Genomic DNA, 20,159 nt, shown 5'->3' on the forward strand with positions numbered 1-20,159 from the left:
TTTGTGGACACCACCTTGAGTTTTAAGGGATAAGCCACACGTGACAAATGTGGTAAGATCTCCCATGAAGGTGTTGGTTGTTCATATCCCCCCAAAATGTGTGAACTACTCTGGGAATCACCCTGTCTGGAGTAGAGACCACAGTGTCTTCCTCGAAGAAAGTAAGATACAGGAGATCAAAACAACTGAGCATATGTCATATGGTGAGGCAAAAAATCTACAGCACCATGCAGCGCCAAAGTTTGCTACTTCCTTTGTGTGTGATCTTAAACAGCCAGTTCAGAAGGGAGATGCTGCTACACAAATGGGGGTTACTAGTGTGAGCATAAGTGCCTGCAATATCCAGTGCACTCATGCTGCTGCAGTTATTTCATAACCAACGTCAGGCAAGGCTGTGGTAGCTAACATTGCGGAGCTCCCTTCTCCAAATATTCCGTCTAATGCTGCCACTATCACTGTGATTGTGGCTCCGAAGCCTACCTCTGGCGATTAAAGATTAAGCATCCACCACAAATGGAGTCGAGAAGTAAACTGTAATTGAGTTTGATATCGGACTGGGGCAATCATATTGCCCCAAGACTGAATCTCACCCATTACAGGCTCACCTTCCCGGCAGGAGGACAAGTTGAAAGTGCAGCCCGTGTGATAGATGGCTCCCATATTACAGTGATACATTTATGGGTTCAGGACACATGAAGGAACTGAAGCAGCTAACATTGGAATGCCCCCTGTACCTGTGTTTACAAGAAACACATTTTAAAGCACTGCTGCCCCTGTGCTACGGGGCTAGACCCTTCACTGAAAGGATGACCTGATTGGGGACCAAGCCAAGTGTGGGTTGCTGTGTTTGTCAATAATGCACACCATTCCTTTTGCTCTACCCTGGCTACTGACACTGCATGCAGTTTCCATTGAAATTCATGTATGTCAGAGGATCACTATTGGCTCACTGTATCTATCTCCACAAGATGCATTAGACTCAGAGGCTCTCACAGATCTTATGAGACAACTCCCGCAACAGTTTCTCCTACTGTGAGATTTCAATGCCCGTCATGTCTTGTGGGTCTTACCTCTACTTGCTCTCAGGGTCAAGTTTTGGAGGGCCTTATGACATCTCACGAGCTGTGCATCCTCAACACAGATACTACCCATGCATTTCTATGCTGCAGCTACTGGGTCATTCTCAGCCATTGACCTCTCTTTCCGCTCTTCAGCCCTCACAGACACTTTTCAATGAGAAGTCATTGATTACCTTCATTCCCACTCTGCATCCACCTAGTGGGTGGAGCATTCCCTGAAAAGCAGCCACAAAAATCGATGGTCAGCAAGGTTAACTGGATGTTGTTCTGCCAGCTGGCTGTGTTTGAATACCATGAGTGTGTCCAGGATAGGTGGACCACATTACATGAGTTATCTATCATGCCAGTGACATATCCATCTCAAAGTCTGCTGGTCACCTTAAGAGGCAACCTGTTACTTGGTGCACAGATGAGTACCACTCAGTAACCTGGGTCAGACATGCAACTCTTCAACTGCTTAAGTACTGCCCAACAGCAGAGAACCTCACTACATTTCAGGTCGCAAGAGCCGAGACTTGTCATGTAAGTAAGGAGAGCAAGAAAAGGTCATGGCAAGCATTCCTGGACTCCATCAACTGCTCTTGTTCTACAGAAGTATGGGAAACCACCAGGATGATTTCTGGTAAACAACACTCAGAGACATTGCACAGGTGCTGACAGAGCATTTTGCAGAAACTACTGCCAATAGCAGCCAGGATCCAGTTTTTTGCTACTACCCTGCAACTGTAGAGATGGGCAAGTTGAATTTCAGATCCAATAATTGTCTTACAACTATCTTTCTGCTTATGGGAGCGGGAATTGACACTGTCTGAGACTAAAGATACTGCACTCCACATCTGGTACTGCATGCTGAGACATTTGTCAGCAGTGTCAAAGGAAAACCTCGTTGACTGTTTTAATTTGATATGGCAGACAGGTCACTTCCTCAAGTCATGCAGAAAGACTATTTTTGATCTCTCTCCTCAAGTACCACAGGTGTACCAGTAGTTACCCAAGTATTGCTTTAATGAGCTTTGTAGCAAAAACCTCGGATCAAATTGTTAACTGTCATCTGATCTGGTTATTAGAGACCAGGCAACTCCATAGTATCTCTGTGTGGATTCCGGATATTTTGGTCTGCTGTCGACAACCTGATCCTATGAGATGCAGCTATTCAGCAGGCTTTCCTATGTAAACATCACTGTATCGGCATTTTCTTTGATATCAGTAAAGTGTACGATAGTACTTGGAAACACAGTATTCTCGCACAGCAGCTTTCATGGCCACCTCCCCATCTTGATACAGTCTTTCCTGCCTCAGTGGTTTTTTTAGGTACTGAGTTGGTGACACATTGTCAGATCATTGAGCAGGAGAATGGTGTTCCTCAGGGTAGTGTTTTGTTACCATCTTTGCCACAGCCATAAACAGTATAACATCTACCACATAGAGCCCCGTACAGTGATTCTTATTTGTGGATGATTTTGCTGTGTCCTCCTCCTCCTCCTCCTCCTCCTCCTCCTCCTCCAGTGTCACAACACCAACTCTTAAGTTGCAACTTACAGTGCGGAAGTTAGAAGAGTGGGCTGTAAAGATGGTTGGACATCATTATCTATTTTATAGCCTCAGTGTGGTTTCTGAGCCTCATTTTTTATTCCAAAGGGGTAGTCACCACACCTAAGAGACATGAGCCAGAACCCAGAAGGCACTGAATATTATAAAATGCCTAGCTATAATTCTTTGGGAGCAGACAGGGCATGTCTTCTATATCTGTCGATGACTCTCCATGCAATATAACATGCTGTGTTCGCTCCACCAGAAAATCTTCAATCCAGTCACAGATTTTGTCTAATATCCCATACGATCATACTTTTAATAATAAGCATGAGTGTTGTACTGAGTCAAATGCTTTTCAGAAATCAAGAAATATGCATCTGTCTGACTGCCCTTATCCATGGCTTTCAGAATGTCGTGAGAAAAGTGTGAATTGTTTCACATGACCTGTGTTCTCAAAATCCACACTGTTTGGTGTGGAGGATATCATTCTGTTTGAGAATATGATCTAAGATTCTGATTTATTGTTGTGTCCTCTATTAATTTTTTTCATAGTTGATGAAGGATATAAGTACATAATATGTAGCGAAGTATTTATTGGAGATTTTTTATATTATTTAATACAGTTTTTATAAAAAAAAAAAAAAAATCACACATGACAAAACTATAAAAGTGCAAAGATACAGAATGACTGCTGAGTAATTACCTTCAGGTCATGTAATCATTGAATTTTTATAATGTCCAATTGATTCAGTTGTAACTATTGTAGAATCATTCAATGAGATATAATCAGTAGAATGGAAATACCTTGGTCATGCAATATTAGTTGGAAGTGACTATAGTCTTGCAGATATATGGGCAGTCATTCATCTGAAGTAGTTCTGAACACATTTACCGAAAACTGTCTCGAGCTGCTAGTGTGATGACCCATGCGGAATGGAAAAATTCTCTCTCATGAATTCTTGGTCTTTGAATTTAAAGTGGTTTCCTTATTGGGTTTTGGCTGCTGATAAATGCTATTGAGTAGAAAAGAAGTAAGTGTGCATTCTAAATATTAAAACATGGAGAGTTGGAGGTTGTGTGTAAAAAGAAATGAAAAGTTAATTGAAGAGTGAAGACCAAAGCGTTTATGATCAGATGGGAGGTAAGTAACGTCCATGAGGGGATGTGAGATAGGAGTCGTAATTGCATTGACAGAAACTTAGAGATGAGGCAGTTACATCAACAATATAATGGCGATATGTTGCAGGAGGAATTCAGTGTGGTGATAGTATTAGGAAGTTTTTGTGTAATGTTAGTGGTGGGAGAAGCTTAAGAAAGTTGTAAAAATAACAAAGGTTTACTAGTTAGGTATGAGGCCGATATATTAAATTATTGGCAGGACCGTAGTATGATTAAATAGATCCTCGTGACCCAAATTTTTTATTTACATGGTATGCAAGTTTAAGACTGGGTTATCTGTATTTCTTGTGGACAATCAGGGTTAGTTTGTAGGCTGCAACATGAGTTTGTCAGAGAATCCAGCACTAAGAACTGAAAGTGCAGAAGAAAATGAAGGGACAGATAGAGGTCATGTGAAGTAAGACTGCAAATACAAGAAAGCACCTGTAATGTATGAATAGAGAAAAGATTAACTGACAAAGAAAGAATACAGATATGTAAAGCTTTCACAAAGAGCTGTTACTATGGCAGGTATATTGGTAATAAAACTGTCCAAAATATTAAAGTAGCAAAATATGTAACAAACAATAATCGATAGATAGGGCCAATACAGAAAGTACCAATATTAAATGAAGCTGAGTGAATATATGTTTGATAAGAAAGCAGATAAACAGAAACAATCACTGCACAAGTGTATGTTTGTGTATAGGCAGATAAAGAAACCAATGTTCTGAAATGCACAGTGATTACAGAAAAGAAAGAAATCTGTTTTTGAGTCTGGTTTTCTTGTTTTCCTTCCAGTAATAGCAAAACAATTATCATGGACGCAACATACTGGGACATCATAATTATACTCAAAATGAGTAATATTTGTATTGAACAATACTGAATAGTGTAGGCAATCGTCTGTTTTGAATTAGAAACAACTGCCCAAAAATTTTCTGCAACTGCCATACAGTGTCATTAAAAAAAACTACAGCTTAGAAATGTTCAAGGACATGAAAACACTAAAAATTCATAATATATCATAGTGTTCATATTTAGCTTGCTGTTAATGTGTTTTCTTTGTAGGTTTAAGTACACTTTCATTTGTATTCTCGCTTTGTACAATATGTAATTGATGTGATGGCAGAGGTGCTGCTTGTTTCTTGCTTTTGTGTGGAAACATGAGACAGAGAAGAGCTTATTACCTTTAGCTTGAATAACTTGTTAAATGTGATTTTTTTTTCCTCTTGCAGATCTGAGGTTCAGTGCAAAACACGAATGGATATTGTATGATGGAAAAGTGGGCACAGTTGGAATTTCAGACCACGCACAGGTGAAAGATGTTCATTCACTACTCACATTCTAAATATGAAAATTAGCATGTGATGAAGGAGGTTTTATCTTTGCTGAATTGTGTGTCCTTTAGTGTAGAAAATTTTGATCGGAAAAATTCATGCCTTGCAAATTTTCATGTAGAGGATTTTATAAATATGATAGTAATAGTGTTTATAAGAGCCTTATATTGATAAAGTAACTGTCAGATTTATAAAAAGAACAACAAAATCGCTCCTTGCTTTTTGTCTTATCCTTAGGAAACTTGTTAGTGTATAACTTCTTTTAAACAGAAGTTAGGCTGTCAAAAGTTTCCCCGTTTGCATCTGTTTATTCATTTCAGTTAAGAAAACATGTGAAAATAAATTACAAACCAGTATTTTGATCCAGTGAAGTGGCTGCAGTAACAGCTGTGCATGGAGGAAATCTAAATGAAGATTGATGTCACTTGGCAAGGCAGTGTTTATCCACCATTGGGAAAATAAACATGGTCATGTGAGGAGGTACAGTCACATTTCAGTTCAGAAGAGCGCACATTGTTCTCTTGCAGTGTGAGTGTGAGAAGTGATCACAGAAAATGCCTTCATGGGAAGCTGTAAGAACTTGATGTCAATGTCAAATAAGAATGAGAAGGGTGTGATGTTGCTAACAAAATGCAATGGAATGTGAAAGCAAATGTTAACAAGCAAAAGTTAAGTCAGTGTTGTGCAAATTACAGGAGGAAGAACATGATGCTGAGTGGAGCTGGATTCAGATATCTGCCCCAGAGCAGAATAAGTAAAAGACACACAATAAATATTTGATATAGAGAAATGTGATAGTAGACAGTAATTTCTGCAGTATTATGAACAATACAAGGAAATACCATCTTTGCAAAAACTTCAGAGCTTTTGTTGCACAAAATTGGAATTTCAAGCTAGCAAAGATACTCTGAGGAAGAAAGTGTTCCATCTGTGTTGTTGTGGTCTTCAGTCCTGAGACTGGTTTGATGCAGCTCTCCCTATCCTGTGCAAGTTTCATCTCCCAGTACTTACTGCAACCTACATCCTTCTGAATCTGCTTAGTGTATTCATCCCTTGGTCTCCCTCTACGATTTTTACCCTCCACGCTGCCCTCCAATGCTAAATTTGTGATCCATTGATGCATCAGAACATGTCCTATCAACTGGTCCCTTCTTCTTGTCAAGTTGTGCCACGAACTCCTCTTCTCCCCAATTCTATTCAATACCTCCTCATTAGTTATGTGGTCTACCCATCTAATCTTCAGCATTCTTCTGTAGCAACACATTTCAAAAGCTTCTATTCTCTTCTTGTCCAAACTATTTATCATCCATGTTTCACTTCCATACATGGCTACACTCCATACAAATACTTTCAGAAACAACTTCCTGACACTTAAATCTATACTCGATGTTAACAAATTTCTCTTCTTCAGAAAGGCTTTCCTTGCCATTGCCAGTCTACATTTTATATCCTCTCTACTTCGACCATCATCAGTTATTTTGCTCCCTAAATAGCAAAACTTCTTTACTACTTTAAGTGTCTCGTTTCCTAATCTAATTCCCTCGGCATCACCCGACTTAATTCGACTACATTCCATTATCCTCATTTTGCTTTTGTTGATGTTCATCTTATATACTCCTTTCAAGACACTGTCCATTCCGTTCAACTGCTCTTCCAAGTCCTTTGCTGTCTCTGACAGAATTACAATGTCATCGGTGAACCTCAAAGTTTTTATTTCTTCTGCGTGTATTTTAATACCTACACCAAATTTTTCTTTTGTTTCCTTTACTGCTTGCTCAATATACAGATTGAATAACATCGGGGAGAGGCTACAACCCTGTCTCACTCCCTTCCCAACCACTGCTTCCCTTTCATGCCCCTGGACTCTTATAACTGCCATCTGGTTTCTGTACAAATTGTAAATAGCCTTTGGCTCCCTATATTTTACCCCTGCCACCTTCAGAATTTGAAAGAGAGTATTCCAGTCAACATTGTCAAAAGCTTTTTCTAAGTCTACAAATGCTAGAAACGTAGGTTTGCCTTTCCTTAATCTTTCTTCTAAGATAAGTCGTAGGGTCAGTATTGCCTCACGTGTTCCTACATTTCTATGGAATCCAAAATGATCTTCCCTGAGGTCGGCTTCTACCAGTTTTTCCATTTGTCTGTAAAGAGTTTGCGTTAATATTTCCCAGCTGTGACTTATTAAACTGATAGTTTGGTAATTTTCACATATCTCAATGCCTGCTTTCTTTGGGATTGGAATTATTATATTCTTCTTGAAGTATGAGGGTATTTCACCTGTCTCATACATCTTGCTCACCAGATGGTAGAGTTTTGTCAGGACTGACTCTCCCAAGGCCGTCAGTAGTTCTAATGGAATGTTGTCTACTCCCGGGGCCTTGTTTCGACTCAGGTCTTTCAGTGCTCTGTCAAACTCTTCACGCAGTATCTTATCTCCCATTTCATCTATATCCTCGTCCATTTCCATAATCTTGTCCTCGAGAACATTGCCCATGTATAGACCCTCTATATACTCCTTCCACCTTGCTGCTTTACCTTCTTTGCTTAGAACTGGGTTTCCATCTGAGCTCTTGATATTCATACAAGTGGTTCTCTTCTCTCCAAAGGTCTCTTTAATTTTCCTGTAGGCAGTATCTATCTTACCTCTAGTGAGATAAGCCTCTACATCCTTACATTTGTCTTCTAGCCATCCCTGCTTAGCCATTTTGCACTTCCTGTCCATCTCATTTTTGAGACGTTTGTATTCCTTTTTGCCTGCTTCATTTACTGCATTTTTATATTTTCTCCTTTCATCAATTAAATTCAATATCTCTTCTGTTATCCAAGGATTTCTACTAGCCCTCGTCTTATTACCTACTCGATCCTCTGCTGCCTTCACTACTTCATCCCTCAGAGCTACCCATTCTTCTTCTATTGTATTTCTTTCCCCCATTCCTGTCAATACCATAATGTTCCATCTAAGAGATCTGATATTAAAAGAAACCAGAATAAATGAGTCGTCGTGTCCAGACGAAAGAAGGTACTTGCAAAAAGTGCAGACTACGTTAGATATTTTTATGAAAAATAAGGCTTTCGAAATTAAGGTGGGTATTAGTTTTAGATGAACTGTGGATTCATTCCGAGTACACTGTGAATAGTTGTTGTAAAGTAACAGTATGCAAATAGTATTCTCAAACAGCAATGTTGGTTAGTGATTCATTCGTGTGAATGCAGAGTTTCATTTCCTGTTCACTTCTCCTCTATGTCAGCAATGGAAAAGTCGGACTTATCATATAGAAATGTAGAAAAAAAGGAAAAAATTATATAAACCCAAGGAGACCTAAACTTTTGGCATTAAATAAGTTCATTCCACAGACAAAATTTTGCAAGAAAATGGTTCCTTTCCTATTTCTGCCATACTATACAGTCCTAAATCCTATAGAACTGGTGTGGAATCTTTGAAAGGATAAGATCAATAGTCTGAATGTGTTGATATTCATACAAGTGGTTCTCTTTTCTCCAAAGGTCTCTTTAATTTTCCTGTAGGCAGTATCTATCTTACCCCTAGTGAGATAAGCCTCTACATCCTTACATTTGTCTTCTAGCCATCCCTGCTACATGGTTTTGCTCCTAATAAATAAATATTGTGTGTCACATAGCATTTGGCAAGCCTTTTGATATCAAATATTGCTTAGGTGACTTGTGTGTCAATTTCACTGCTTCTATATTAGGGATAGCAGTTATTGCTGAAACAGATGGTTTTTGGTTATATACTTTCTTTTAACTTGACTGTTAAGACTGCTCAAAAAACTGGTTCCTGAAGTAACTGAGGGTAGGTTTTTTTATGGCTATTATTTCCAACAATAAAGTGAACAAAGATTGAAAAATTCTAATGCAGGTGAAGGAGAGGGAAATCTCCATCGATATGGGGGTTGAGGCTGTGGCAGCAATTGCTCTCATTGTCTCCAGCAAAGATGGTGAAGGACCTGTACTATTGGGTGGGGAATTGTAGGACTCCCTCCCAATAGATGAAGGTGCACTACACAAATGAAGCAGCTTAGGTAGCAGAGTACTTGGGGAGTCACGTAGTGTTTTTTTTAGGGTAGGTAGTAGTTTCAGGTACTCTCATGAACACTTGCCAGACGGTACACAGACAGCAAAATTAGACAGTGCTCAGAGTAAAGACACTTCCTCTGTCAACATATTATCAGTAAATTGTTGAAGTATTTGTAACGAAGTTCCTGAATTTACTGCTCTCCAGGAAAGTTCTTACACTCAAAGTATTCTCAGGACCAAGAACTGGCGAAACCTGAAGTAGAAAGCTTTGACATTTACCAAGTCATGGACTGAATCTTGGGAAGACAGATTAGATGCTACGGAGGAGGGGGGGGGGGGGGGGATGATGATTGTTGCAGCTGACAAAAATATTCTCTCTATTGAGATTGTATTTGAGTGTGACAGTAAGGGTATCTGGTCACATATAACGGGTGTATTTGAAATAAAGGTAATTGTTGGATGTTTTTACCAGCCACCCAAATCTGACATGACAGTTTTTTAGTAATTCAAAGAACATCTATGGTCAGTAGCACATAAATACCCAAACCATTAGTTGGTGGTGGCTTTAACATATCAAGTGTAGACTGGGACATCTATGGATTCGTTGTGTGTGTGTATGTGTGTGTGTGTGTGGGGGGGGGGGGGGGGGGGGGGGGGAAATACAGACAGACAGACAGACTTGCGAAGTGATTTTCAGCACAGTTTTCTAAAAACTGTCTTCTACATCTACATGGATACTCCGCAAATCACATTTAAGTGCCTGGCAGAGGGTTCATCGAACTTCCTTTACAATTCTCTATCATTCCAATCTCGTGTAACGCACGGAAAGAACGAACACCTATATCTTTCTGTACGAGCTCTAATTTCCCATATTTTATCATGGTGATCGTTTCTCTCTATGTAGGTCGGTGTCAACAAAATACTTTCGCATTCAGAGGAGAAAGTTCATGATTGGAATTTCATGAGAAGATTCTGTCGCAATGAAAAACACCTTTATTTTAATGATGTCCTGCCCAAATCCTGTATCATTTCAGTGACACTCTCTCCTGTATCTCATGATAGTACAAAATGTGCAGCCCTTCTTTGGACTTTTTCGCTGTTCTCCCTCAGTCCTATCTGGTAAGGACCCCACACCGTGCAGCAGTATTCTAAAAAAGGATGGACAAGTGTAGTGTAGGCAGTCTCCTTAGTAGATCTTTTACATTTTCTAAGTGTCGCAACAGTAGAAGGCAGTCTTTGGTTAGCCTTCCCCACAAAATTTTTTGTGTGTTCCCATCAAATTTAAGTTGTTCGTTAATGTAATTCCTAGGTATTTATTTGAATTTATGGTCTTCTGATTTGACGAATTTATCATGTAACCGAAGTTAAACGAATTCATTTTAGCACTCGTGGATGACCTTTCATTTTCCATTATTTGGGGTCAATTGCCAATTTTCACACCATACAGATATCTTTTCTAAATCATTTTGCGATTTGGTTTGATCATCTGATGACTTTATTAGTTAATAAACAACAGCATCATCTGCAAACAATCTAAGATGACTGCTACGATTGTATCCCAAATTGTTTATATAGATAAGGAACAGCACTGGCTCAGTGACTGTCAGACCCAGACAGCACCTGGAACCTGCTTGTCAGACAAACCGGGGAGGCCTTATGTACGGCAGCTTGGGAAGTCTTTCTCCGCTTGCTATGCCCTGTGGTGACCTCCCACTCAACCATGGATGAGGGGTGGGCTGGCCTCCGGTGAGGACCGATCGGAGGACTTGGACGTGCTGGATGTCCTTTGGATCTCCACAGCTGGCCCACAGCAGCGGTGTCCACCCACTGCAGCCTCAAGCTGTGTAACCGAAGCCATCACAGCCTGAAGCTGAGAGCGAAGTGTCACCTAATAGGCTCACATCCGCACACAACAATTGCAGTCCCTGTCCATACTAAAGACCGTGGAAAACTAAACTATGCAGATAAACGAACTATCGGCTTGTGCCGTGCAACTCTACTGTAGACCCTGACGAAAATGCAGGATCTGTCTAGTAATTTAGATTAATACGCAGAGATTCAGAAACCTAACTACTGAAGCACTCAAGTGAAACTATATAATTCGTCCCTGATTAGTAACTTGAGCAACTAGTTTGACAGCCCACACTCAGTGGGAATATTTTAGACCTTCTAGCTACAAACAGGCCTGACCTTATTGACGGCACCAGTATTGAGACAGTGATAAGTGATCATGATGTTATCTTAGCAACTATGGTTATAGAAGTTAATAAATCAGTCAAGAAGGCTAGGAGAAAATTTGTTAGACCAGATGATCTGTGGTTAGCAACTGACTTGGACAATGAATTGACATAATTTAGTTCCAGTATGAGGGGAAGTACATGTGTAGTAAGTGGATTAAGGATAGAAAGGATCCACCATAGTTTAACTGTGAAATTTGGAAGATGCTGAGGAAGCAAAAGCTGTTGCACTCTTTGTTCAAAAGAGAATGTGTAAATATTGGGAAGCTAAGGGTAGTGGAGATTTATGAATCTGTAAAAAGATCTGGCCGAGAACAAGAGAAAAGTCTGGCTCTATGTAAAATTGCTAACGTTGCCAAATCTTCCATCCAATCACTCGTTGACCAGTCTGTTGAGGCAGTAAAGGATAGTAAAACAAAAGCTGAAGTTTCAAAGTTTTGTATTTAAGAAATAATGCAGGAGATCGCGCAGTCATAACTTTTTTTGACCATCACACAGACACCCATATGGACAACATAGTAATAGGCATCCTTGGCACGGAGAAGCAACTGAAAGAGTTGAAAATAAATAAGTTGCCACATCTGGATGGAATCCCAGCTTGGTTGTAGAAAGAGTACTCTACAGCACCGGCCCTTACTTATCCCATGTTTGTTGTGAATCTCTTGCCCAGCGGAAAGTCCCAAACAATTGGAAAATACTGTTGGTGACTCCTGTACATAAGAAGGGTAAAAATGGACCAAAAAATTTAAACCTATGTCCTTAACATGAGTTTTCTGTAAAAGTCTTGAATGTATTCTCAGTTCAAATATAATAAATTTCCATGAGACAAGAAAAGTTCCTGACCACGAATCAGCACGATTTTAGAAAGCATTGTTAGTGCAAAACAAAGCTTGTCCTTTTGTCACATCATATATTGTGATCTACAGATGAAGGGCAACTGGCAGATGCCACATTTTTAGGTTTCTGAAAAGCATTTGACACAGTGCCCCACTGCAGACTGTTAACAAAGGTGCGAGTATGTGAGCAGCTCGAAAACTTCTTAAGTGATAGAACCCAATATGTTATCCACCACAGCAAATGTTAGTCAGACAAAGGTATCATCAGAAGTATCCGAGGGGAGTGTGATAGAACTATTATTATTATTATTATTATTATTATTATTATTATTTTCTACATCTGATGGACAAGATAGGCAGCAATCTACAGGTATTTGCTGATGACACTGTGGTGGTTCAGGAAAGTGTTGCCATTGAGAGACTGTAGGAGGATACAATGACTCAGACAAGATTTCTAATTGGTGTGATGAATGGCAGCTAGCTGTAAATTTAGAGAAATGTCAATTAATGCAAATGAGTTGGAAAAACCAATGCGTAATGTTCAAATACAGAATTTCTAGTATGCTGCTTAACAGAGTCACATTACTTAAATATCTAAGTGTAACCTTGGAAAGCAGTATGACATGAAATGAGTATTTAGTGCTTGTGTTAGGTCAGACAAATAGTCAACTTCAATTTATTGGGAGAATTTTGGAAAGTTTTATTCATCTGTAAAAGAGACTGCATATAGGACACTAGTGCGACGTAATTCTGGAGTATTGCTGAAATGTTTGGGATCCGCACCAGGTTGGTTTAGAGTAAGACACGGAAGCAATTCAGAGAGGGTCTGCTAGGTCTGTTACTGGTAGCTGTGAATGGTGCACAAGTATCATGGATTTGCTGCAGGAACCCAAATGGGAATCCCTGGAGGTAAGGCAACATTCTTTTCAAGGATACTATTAACAACATTTAAGCTGACGGCAGAATAATTACTATTAAAAACAGTCTTGATCATGATTTATTGTGATTCTCCAACAGAAACAGGTTCCTACTCAATGGCCTGAAGATGACCACAGTAGTGGTCGAAACCGGTCACCTTGTTAAATAAATCGTGATCAAGACAGTTATTAATAGTAATTATTTATAAGACATTGATCATTGCTGTTCCCGTAATGCATTCAAAAGTAATTGACAGCAGAATGATTCTACTGCCACAAACCTGCATTTCGCTCAAGGACCACGAAGTTTAGAGAAATTAGGGCTCATATGGAGGCATATAGACAGTCTTTACTCCCTTGCTCTATTTGTTAGTGGAACAGGAAATGAAATGATTAGTAGTGGTACAAAGTACCCTCTGCCATGCACCAATCAGTGGCTTGTGGAATGTGGATGTAGATGTAGAATACTGACACAGCGAGAGTGGGAGGTCACAAGTCAATGATTTCCCTGCATTTTTTAAAACTGTGATAAGATTATGGCCTTTAGGCCCTCTCTTACATCAGACCAGGGTTTCACACATACAGTATAGGTATAGCATTTAAATTTGCCTTGTCTTCCAAGAAACATTATGGATGTTTTCTACTTATATGATGTTGTGCTTCCTCTCATTTTTCATCACTTAAAGCAAATACACCATCGCACTTCATTACTATCGTAAAGCACTTCCAAATTAGTAATGATGTCATTCTGCAATACTACCAGTATCCAAGGATGACAGCAAGAAACTACCATATAGACCAGCTGTGGGCATGTGTTCCTGCATGTGCAGGCCTGTTGTGTAATAGGCCATGCCACTAGATACATTTATGTCTTAGCAATGCTCTGCCAATTCTGATGGTGCTAGTATGTGTTTGTTGCTATTTTGTAACTTTGAGGTTTTTATAAACCTACACTGATTGCTTTTCCCATTTTCTATAATAACTGAACATTCAAGAGCAATAAAATATTTTAACACTGCTGCAGTGGTAAATTGATATGCTATTTTTTTTACCCAGTTCTTAGTAAAAATGAAAAAAAAACCTGTTGTAACTGAAATCAAGCAAATACCAAAAAATACCATTTATCCAAAACTAAAATACTGATATTGGTTTAACTTCTCGGTTCTTCCCTTCCCTATTCCATACTCGAGCAACTTCTCAGTCTCAAAAGTCAAGAGAATGCTCCTTCCAGACCTTGAAGTTATCACTGGAAATTAGACTGGACCCTGACATTAGCAGCCAAAAACTCTGCTAGACCATGCAGGCAGATTAATTTTATTGCTGTGGCATTAGTTTTAGTGATGTGTCTTTAGGAAACGAAAAGCACTATTTATAATAATTAAAAAAGTTTGTGAATACTTGTGGAGGAGAGAGACATTGATGGTGGAGGAAACTGAAAATATAACAGAATCATTTGGCATAGATTCAAACAAGGAGTCTACACAGTCACCTCTGACTGAACCAGCAGATGACAAATGTGAACATCTACAGCTGTGGAAAATACACACATCACTGCAAAGAAAGTTTTACAGATATTGCCAATGAAGTGTCATGGACAGTCAAGATGAGATATACTGTGTGTCTTGTTTTTGTCCATATTCTAAATGAGCACTTAATTCAGTGACGCTTATGGATGTGTAGAATCTGGCAGCGCACTGCTTGTAGGAGTAATGGAGTTTTTCCCTGTTACTGCCTCCCCTCCCACGTTCTTGGACATAAACATTTACATCAACAGTCATACTCTGCAAGCCATCATACAGTGCCTGCAGGAGGCTATGTTGTATCTCTACTAGTCATTTCCTTTCCTCTTCCACTTAAAATTGGTGCAAGGGAATAATGACTGTCTATATGCCTCCATAAGAGTCGTAAATTTTCTTATCTTGTCCTCATGGTCCTTAAGTGAATTCTACGTTGGTAGCTGTAAATGCATTGTATAGTCAGCTGCAAAGGCCTAAGTTTCCTCAGTAGTGTTGTGAATTGTCTTCCCTTCACGGTTTTTCATTTGAGTTCATGAAGCATCTCTGTGATACTCGTGTGTTGATTGAATGTACCAGTAATAAATCTAGCAGCACACCTGAGAGTTGCTTTGATATTTGCCTTTAATTTGACATAGTGTTGTATATAGATGAGCTAGACTGTCCTAAAATTCTCCCAATAAACCAAAGTCGACCTCTTCTACTGCCTTCCTTACATACTCGTGACATTTCATATTTCTTTGCACCATTATGTCTAGATACTTAATTGATATGACTGTGTAAAGCAGCAAACTTCTAATACTGTATTTGAACATTGCAGTTCTGTTCTTCCTACTCATCTGCATTAACTTAAGTTTTTCCACATTTAGACCAAACCACCACTCATAACACCAAATGGAAATGTCATCTTGTATCCTTCTACAGATGCTGAATGATGATACTTTTCCATGTACTACGGTATCTCCAGCAAACAGTTGCAAATTGCTGTTCACTCTGTCCACTGCATCACACACACACACACACACACACACACACACACACACTACTGGCAATTAAAATTGCTATACCACGAAGATGATGTACTACAGACGCGAAATTTAACAGACAAGAAGAAGATGCTATGATATGCAAATGATTAGCTTTTCAGAGCATTCACACAAGGTTGGCGCCGGTAGCGACACCTACAACGTGCTGACATGAGGAAAGTTTCCAAACGATTTCTCATACACAATCAGCAGTTGACCGGCGTTGCCTGGCGAAACGTTGTTGTGATGCCTTGTGTAAGGAGGAGAAATGTGTACTATCACGTTTCCGACTTTGATAAAGGTCAGATTGTAGCCTATCGCGATTGCGGTTTATCGTATCGCGATATTGCTGCTTGGGTTGGTCGAGATCCAATGACTGTTAGCAGAATATGGAATCGGTGGGTTCAGGAGGGTAATACGGAACGCCATGCTGGATCCCAACAGCCTTGTATCACTAGCAGTCGAGATGGCAGGCATCTTATCTGTATGGCTGTAACGGACCGTGCAGCCATGTCTCGATCCCTGACTCTACAGATAGGGACATTTGCAAGACAACCACCATCTGCACGAACAGTTAGACGACATTTGCAGCAGCATGGACTATCAGCTCGGAGACCATGGCTGTGGTTACCCTTGACGCTGCATCGCAGACAGGAGTGCCTGCGATGGTGTACTCAACAACGAACCTGGGTGCGCGAATGGCATGTCGTCATTTTTTCGGATGAATCCAGGTTGTGTTTTCAGCATCGTGATGGTCGCATCCGTGTTTGGTGACATTGCGGTGAACGCACATTGGAAGTGTTTATTCGTCATCGCCATACTGGCATATCACCCGGCGTGATGGTATGGGGTGTCATTGGTTACAAATCTCTGTCACCTCTTGTTCGCACTGACGACACTTTGAACAGTGGATGTTACATTTCAGATGTGTTATGACCCGTGGCTCTACCCTTCGTTCGATCCCTGTGGAACCCTACATTTCAGCAGGATAATGCACGACTGCATGTTGCAGGTCCTGTACGGGCCTTTCTGGATACAGAAAATGTTCGACTGCTGCCCTGGCCAGCACATTCTCCAGATCTCTCACCAATTGAAAACATCTGGTCAATGGTGGCCGAGCAACTGGCTTGTCACAGTACGCCAGTCACTACTCTTGATGACCTGCGGTATCGTGTTGAAGCTGCATGGGCAGCTGTACCTGTTCACGCCATCCAAGCTCTGTTTGGCTCAATGCCCAGGCGTATCAAGGCCGTTATAACGGCCAGAGGTGGTTGTTCTGGGTACTGATTTCTCAGGATCTATGCATCCAAATTGCGTGAAAATGTAATCACATGTCAGTTCTAGTATAATATATTTGTCCAATCCTTCGACCCTTCTCTGAGGCACTCAGGCTGTTCCGCTTCTCTCTGATGTACAGGCACCACTGAGGACAGTGTAATGGGTTCTATTAAAAAGGTAATCAAGCCACTCACATATCTGGGAACCCATTCTATGTGCTATGACATTTGTTAAGTCTGCTGTGGTGGCACTGTGTCAAATGTTTTTTGGAACATGACAGTACTGGACATCTTGGACAGGTAATCTGGTCTTATGTTTCACTTTGAGCATTTTTCTAATTGGACCGAGATCTAATATACATTACCTAAATGTAATGTCGACAAGGTATAGCCAATTCTGTCGGACACATATGCTTTAAGTTTTGAAACTAAATTTACTGAAATTTAAAAGATAGAACACAGTAAATGGAGAGGTGCAAAGCATTACATTTCATAAACAGGTCTTCTGTATTGTATCATTGGTATTATGAATTGTACCACTAAAAAATTTTCTCTTTCATAGCAATAAATACAAAATTTGGTATCAGCAATATTTATTTTAATTTTTCAGACATTAAGAAAGAAATCCGAGCCCTTAATACATATTCATTATCTAAAATATTAGCCTACTTTTGGACTTAGACTGAAGTTTCAACATTAACTATTCATTCAGGTTTGCAGCTATCACGATACAACACCTTTTTCTTTGCAAATACTTTTGCTCATCAGGTATGCAATCATACACCACACCTGAGGCACTTAATCATGCGCTGTTTAGTTTCCTTAGACCGACTTTCAATTCTCTCATATTCTGTATCAAAGAGGACATCTTGTAAGGACCACCGGTGATTGCAAAAGCAGATGATGTTCCTCTGCTTCTTTTTCTTTGTCCTTTGGGAGCATGTCCAATAGCATCACTACCCCTCTCCATGTCTTCTTGGGACCAAAAACCATATTTCACTGGTACCGCTACATGAAAAAACTGTAGTGCTGTAACACAAGTTACAATCTGATAATATTATCATCAGCATTATTTATAGTTACTAATTCACTCTTACTACATCACTGGGGCTCTAGTAACTAGTTTTTATTTTGATGAAAAACTGAGGAATGTCTTTTTTTAATTACATGATTACTAGCATAACGTGTCATATAATTGTGTTTCAATGGAAATGGAAATGTCGTGTGGCTAGGGCCTCCCGTCGGTATTGACCGCCTAGGCATTGTTGAACTGCGGACAACACGAGCCGTGTACCTCCTTCCTGGTGGAATGACTGGAACTGATCGGCTGTGGGGACCCCCTCTGTCTAATAGACGCTGCTCAAGCATGGTTGTTTACATCTTTGGGCGGGTTAATGATATCTCTGAACTGTCAAAGGGACTGTGTCTGTGATACAGTATCGACAGTCAACGTCTATCTTCAGGAGTTCTGGGAACTGGGGTGATGGAAAACTTTTTTTGATGTGTAGGTGTTTCAATGAAATGATGCAACATGTGCAGTGCAGTAAGACAATATTTGTAATTGTAATTATAGATATGACATCTGCTCCATTTCAAGGTTAAATAAAATGCAAGAATTAAGCATGCGAAATTCAATCTTCCAATAAAAACCATAAATAGGCCCCCTTCATTGGCTACACATGTAGCAGTACAATATTATTAGATCAAATCAGTTGGTAAAATATGTACAGTGAACATTATTTTAAAATGTGCTGCTGCAGTATATAATAAAAGTGGTGATACAATTTGATATATTTTTAGACATGCTTTTTACTGCAAAGGGGCTAGGATTTAAAAATTTTCTATGCTGTAATATTACTGAATAAGTATAGTTATATGCTGTATAAAGTTTAAATAGACTTGACATACCTGTAAGAGTACAGATGCTTAACATCACAAATATTTACTTCATCAGAGCACAAAATAAATTAGTTCCTCCATGCCAGAATTCTCAATAGTCTGATGAATGGCACTTACAACAGCTAGATACAATCTAAAATGCATTCTATCCATGAGGTAGCATCATGCAGATATTTTGTTTTGCATGTCTGAAAGAAGATTGTGAATTCATTTGATTTCAACTGTACTAGGTTTTAGTGATACACGAAAATTTGTGCAAGTCGAGGACTCGAACTTGCAATAAGTGGGACATCATGGTTTGAGTCCCAGTCCAGCATTAAGTTTCACATGCTGCTATTGGGTTGTATATCTGTGCATAATGCAGCTGATGTCAAGAAATTTGCAGTCAGCGCGTTACTTTCTAAGTAACTGAAGTGCAATCTTACCTAGAGCTGCTGAATAGTTGTGTTGACACTTCATGATTGCATGTAGTCGCGCGGGGTTAGCCAAGTGGTCTAAGGCGCTGCAGTCATGGGCTGTGCAGCTGATCCCGGCGGAGGTTAGAGTTCTCCCTCAGGCATAGGTGGGTGTGTTTGCCCTTAGGATAATTTGGGTTAAGTATTGTGTAAGCTTAGGGACTGATGACCTTAGCAGTTAAGTCCCATAAGATTTCACACACATGTGAACATTTTTGATTGCATGTAAAATTACATATGTGAATACACTATTCATTGCCTACCCCCATGAACCATGGACCTTGCTGTTGGTGGGGAGGCTTGCGTGCCTCAGCGATACAGATAGCCGTACCCTAGGTGCAACCACAACGGAGGGGTATCTGTTGAGAGGCCAGACAAATGTGTGGTTCCTGAAGAGGGGCAGCAGCCTTTTCAGTAGTTGCAGGGGCAACAGTCTGGATGATTGACTGATCTGGCCTTGTAACACTAACCAAAATGGCCTTGCTGTGCTGGTACTGTGAATGGCTGAAAGCAAGGGGAAACTACAGCCGTAATTTTTCCCGAGGGCATGCAGCTTTACTGTATGGTTAAATGATGATGGCGTCCTCTTGGGTAAAATATTCCGGAGGTAAAATAGTCCCCCATTCGGATCTCCGGGCGGGGACTACTCAGGAGGACGTCTTTATCAGAAGAAAGAAAACTGGCGTTCTATGGATCGGAGCGTGGAATGTCAGATCCCTTAATCGGGCAGGTAGGTTAGAAAATTTAAAAAGGGAAATGGATAGGTTAAAGTTAGATATAGTGGGAATTAGTGAAGTTCGGTGGCAGGAGGAACAAGACTTTTGGTCAGGCGAATACAGGGTTATAAATACAAA

At 40.0% G+C, this 20,159-nt stretch overlaps 1 protein-coding gene across 1 annotated transcript in view; it reads left to right on the forward strand.

Annotated features, from left to right (window-relative positions):
* The window catches only part of LOC124612838 (glycine cleavage system H protein, mitochondrial), an 80,332-nt gene that overhangs the window by 12,643 nt on the left and 47,530 nt on the right, over positions 1 to 20,159 (forward strand). The window contains exon 2 of the mRNA XM_047141264.1: positions 5,009 to 5,088. Coding sequence (XP_046997220.1) covers positions 5,009 to 5,088 — 80 coding nt within the window. The remainder of the gene's footprint in view (positions 1 to 5,008; positions 5,089 to 20,159) is intronic.

Source organism: Schistocerca americana, chromosome 4 (assembly GCF_021461395.2).
Source record: "Schistocerca americana isolate TAMUIC-IGC-003095 chromosome 4, iqSchAmer2.1, whole genome shotgun sequence".
NCBI classification, from domain to species: domain Eukaryota; kingdom Metazoa; phylum Arthropoda; class Insecta; order Orthoptera; family Acrididae; genus Schistocerca; species Schistocerca americana.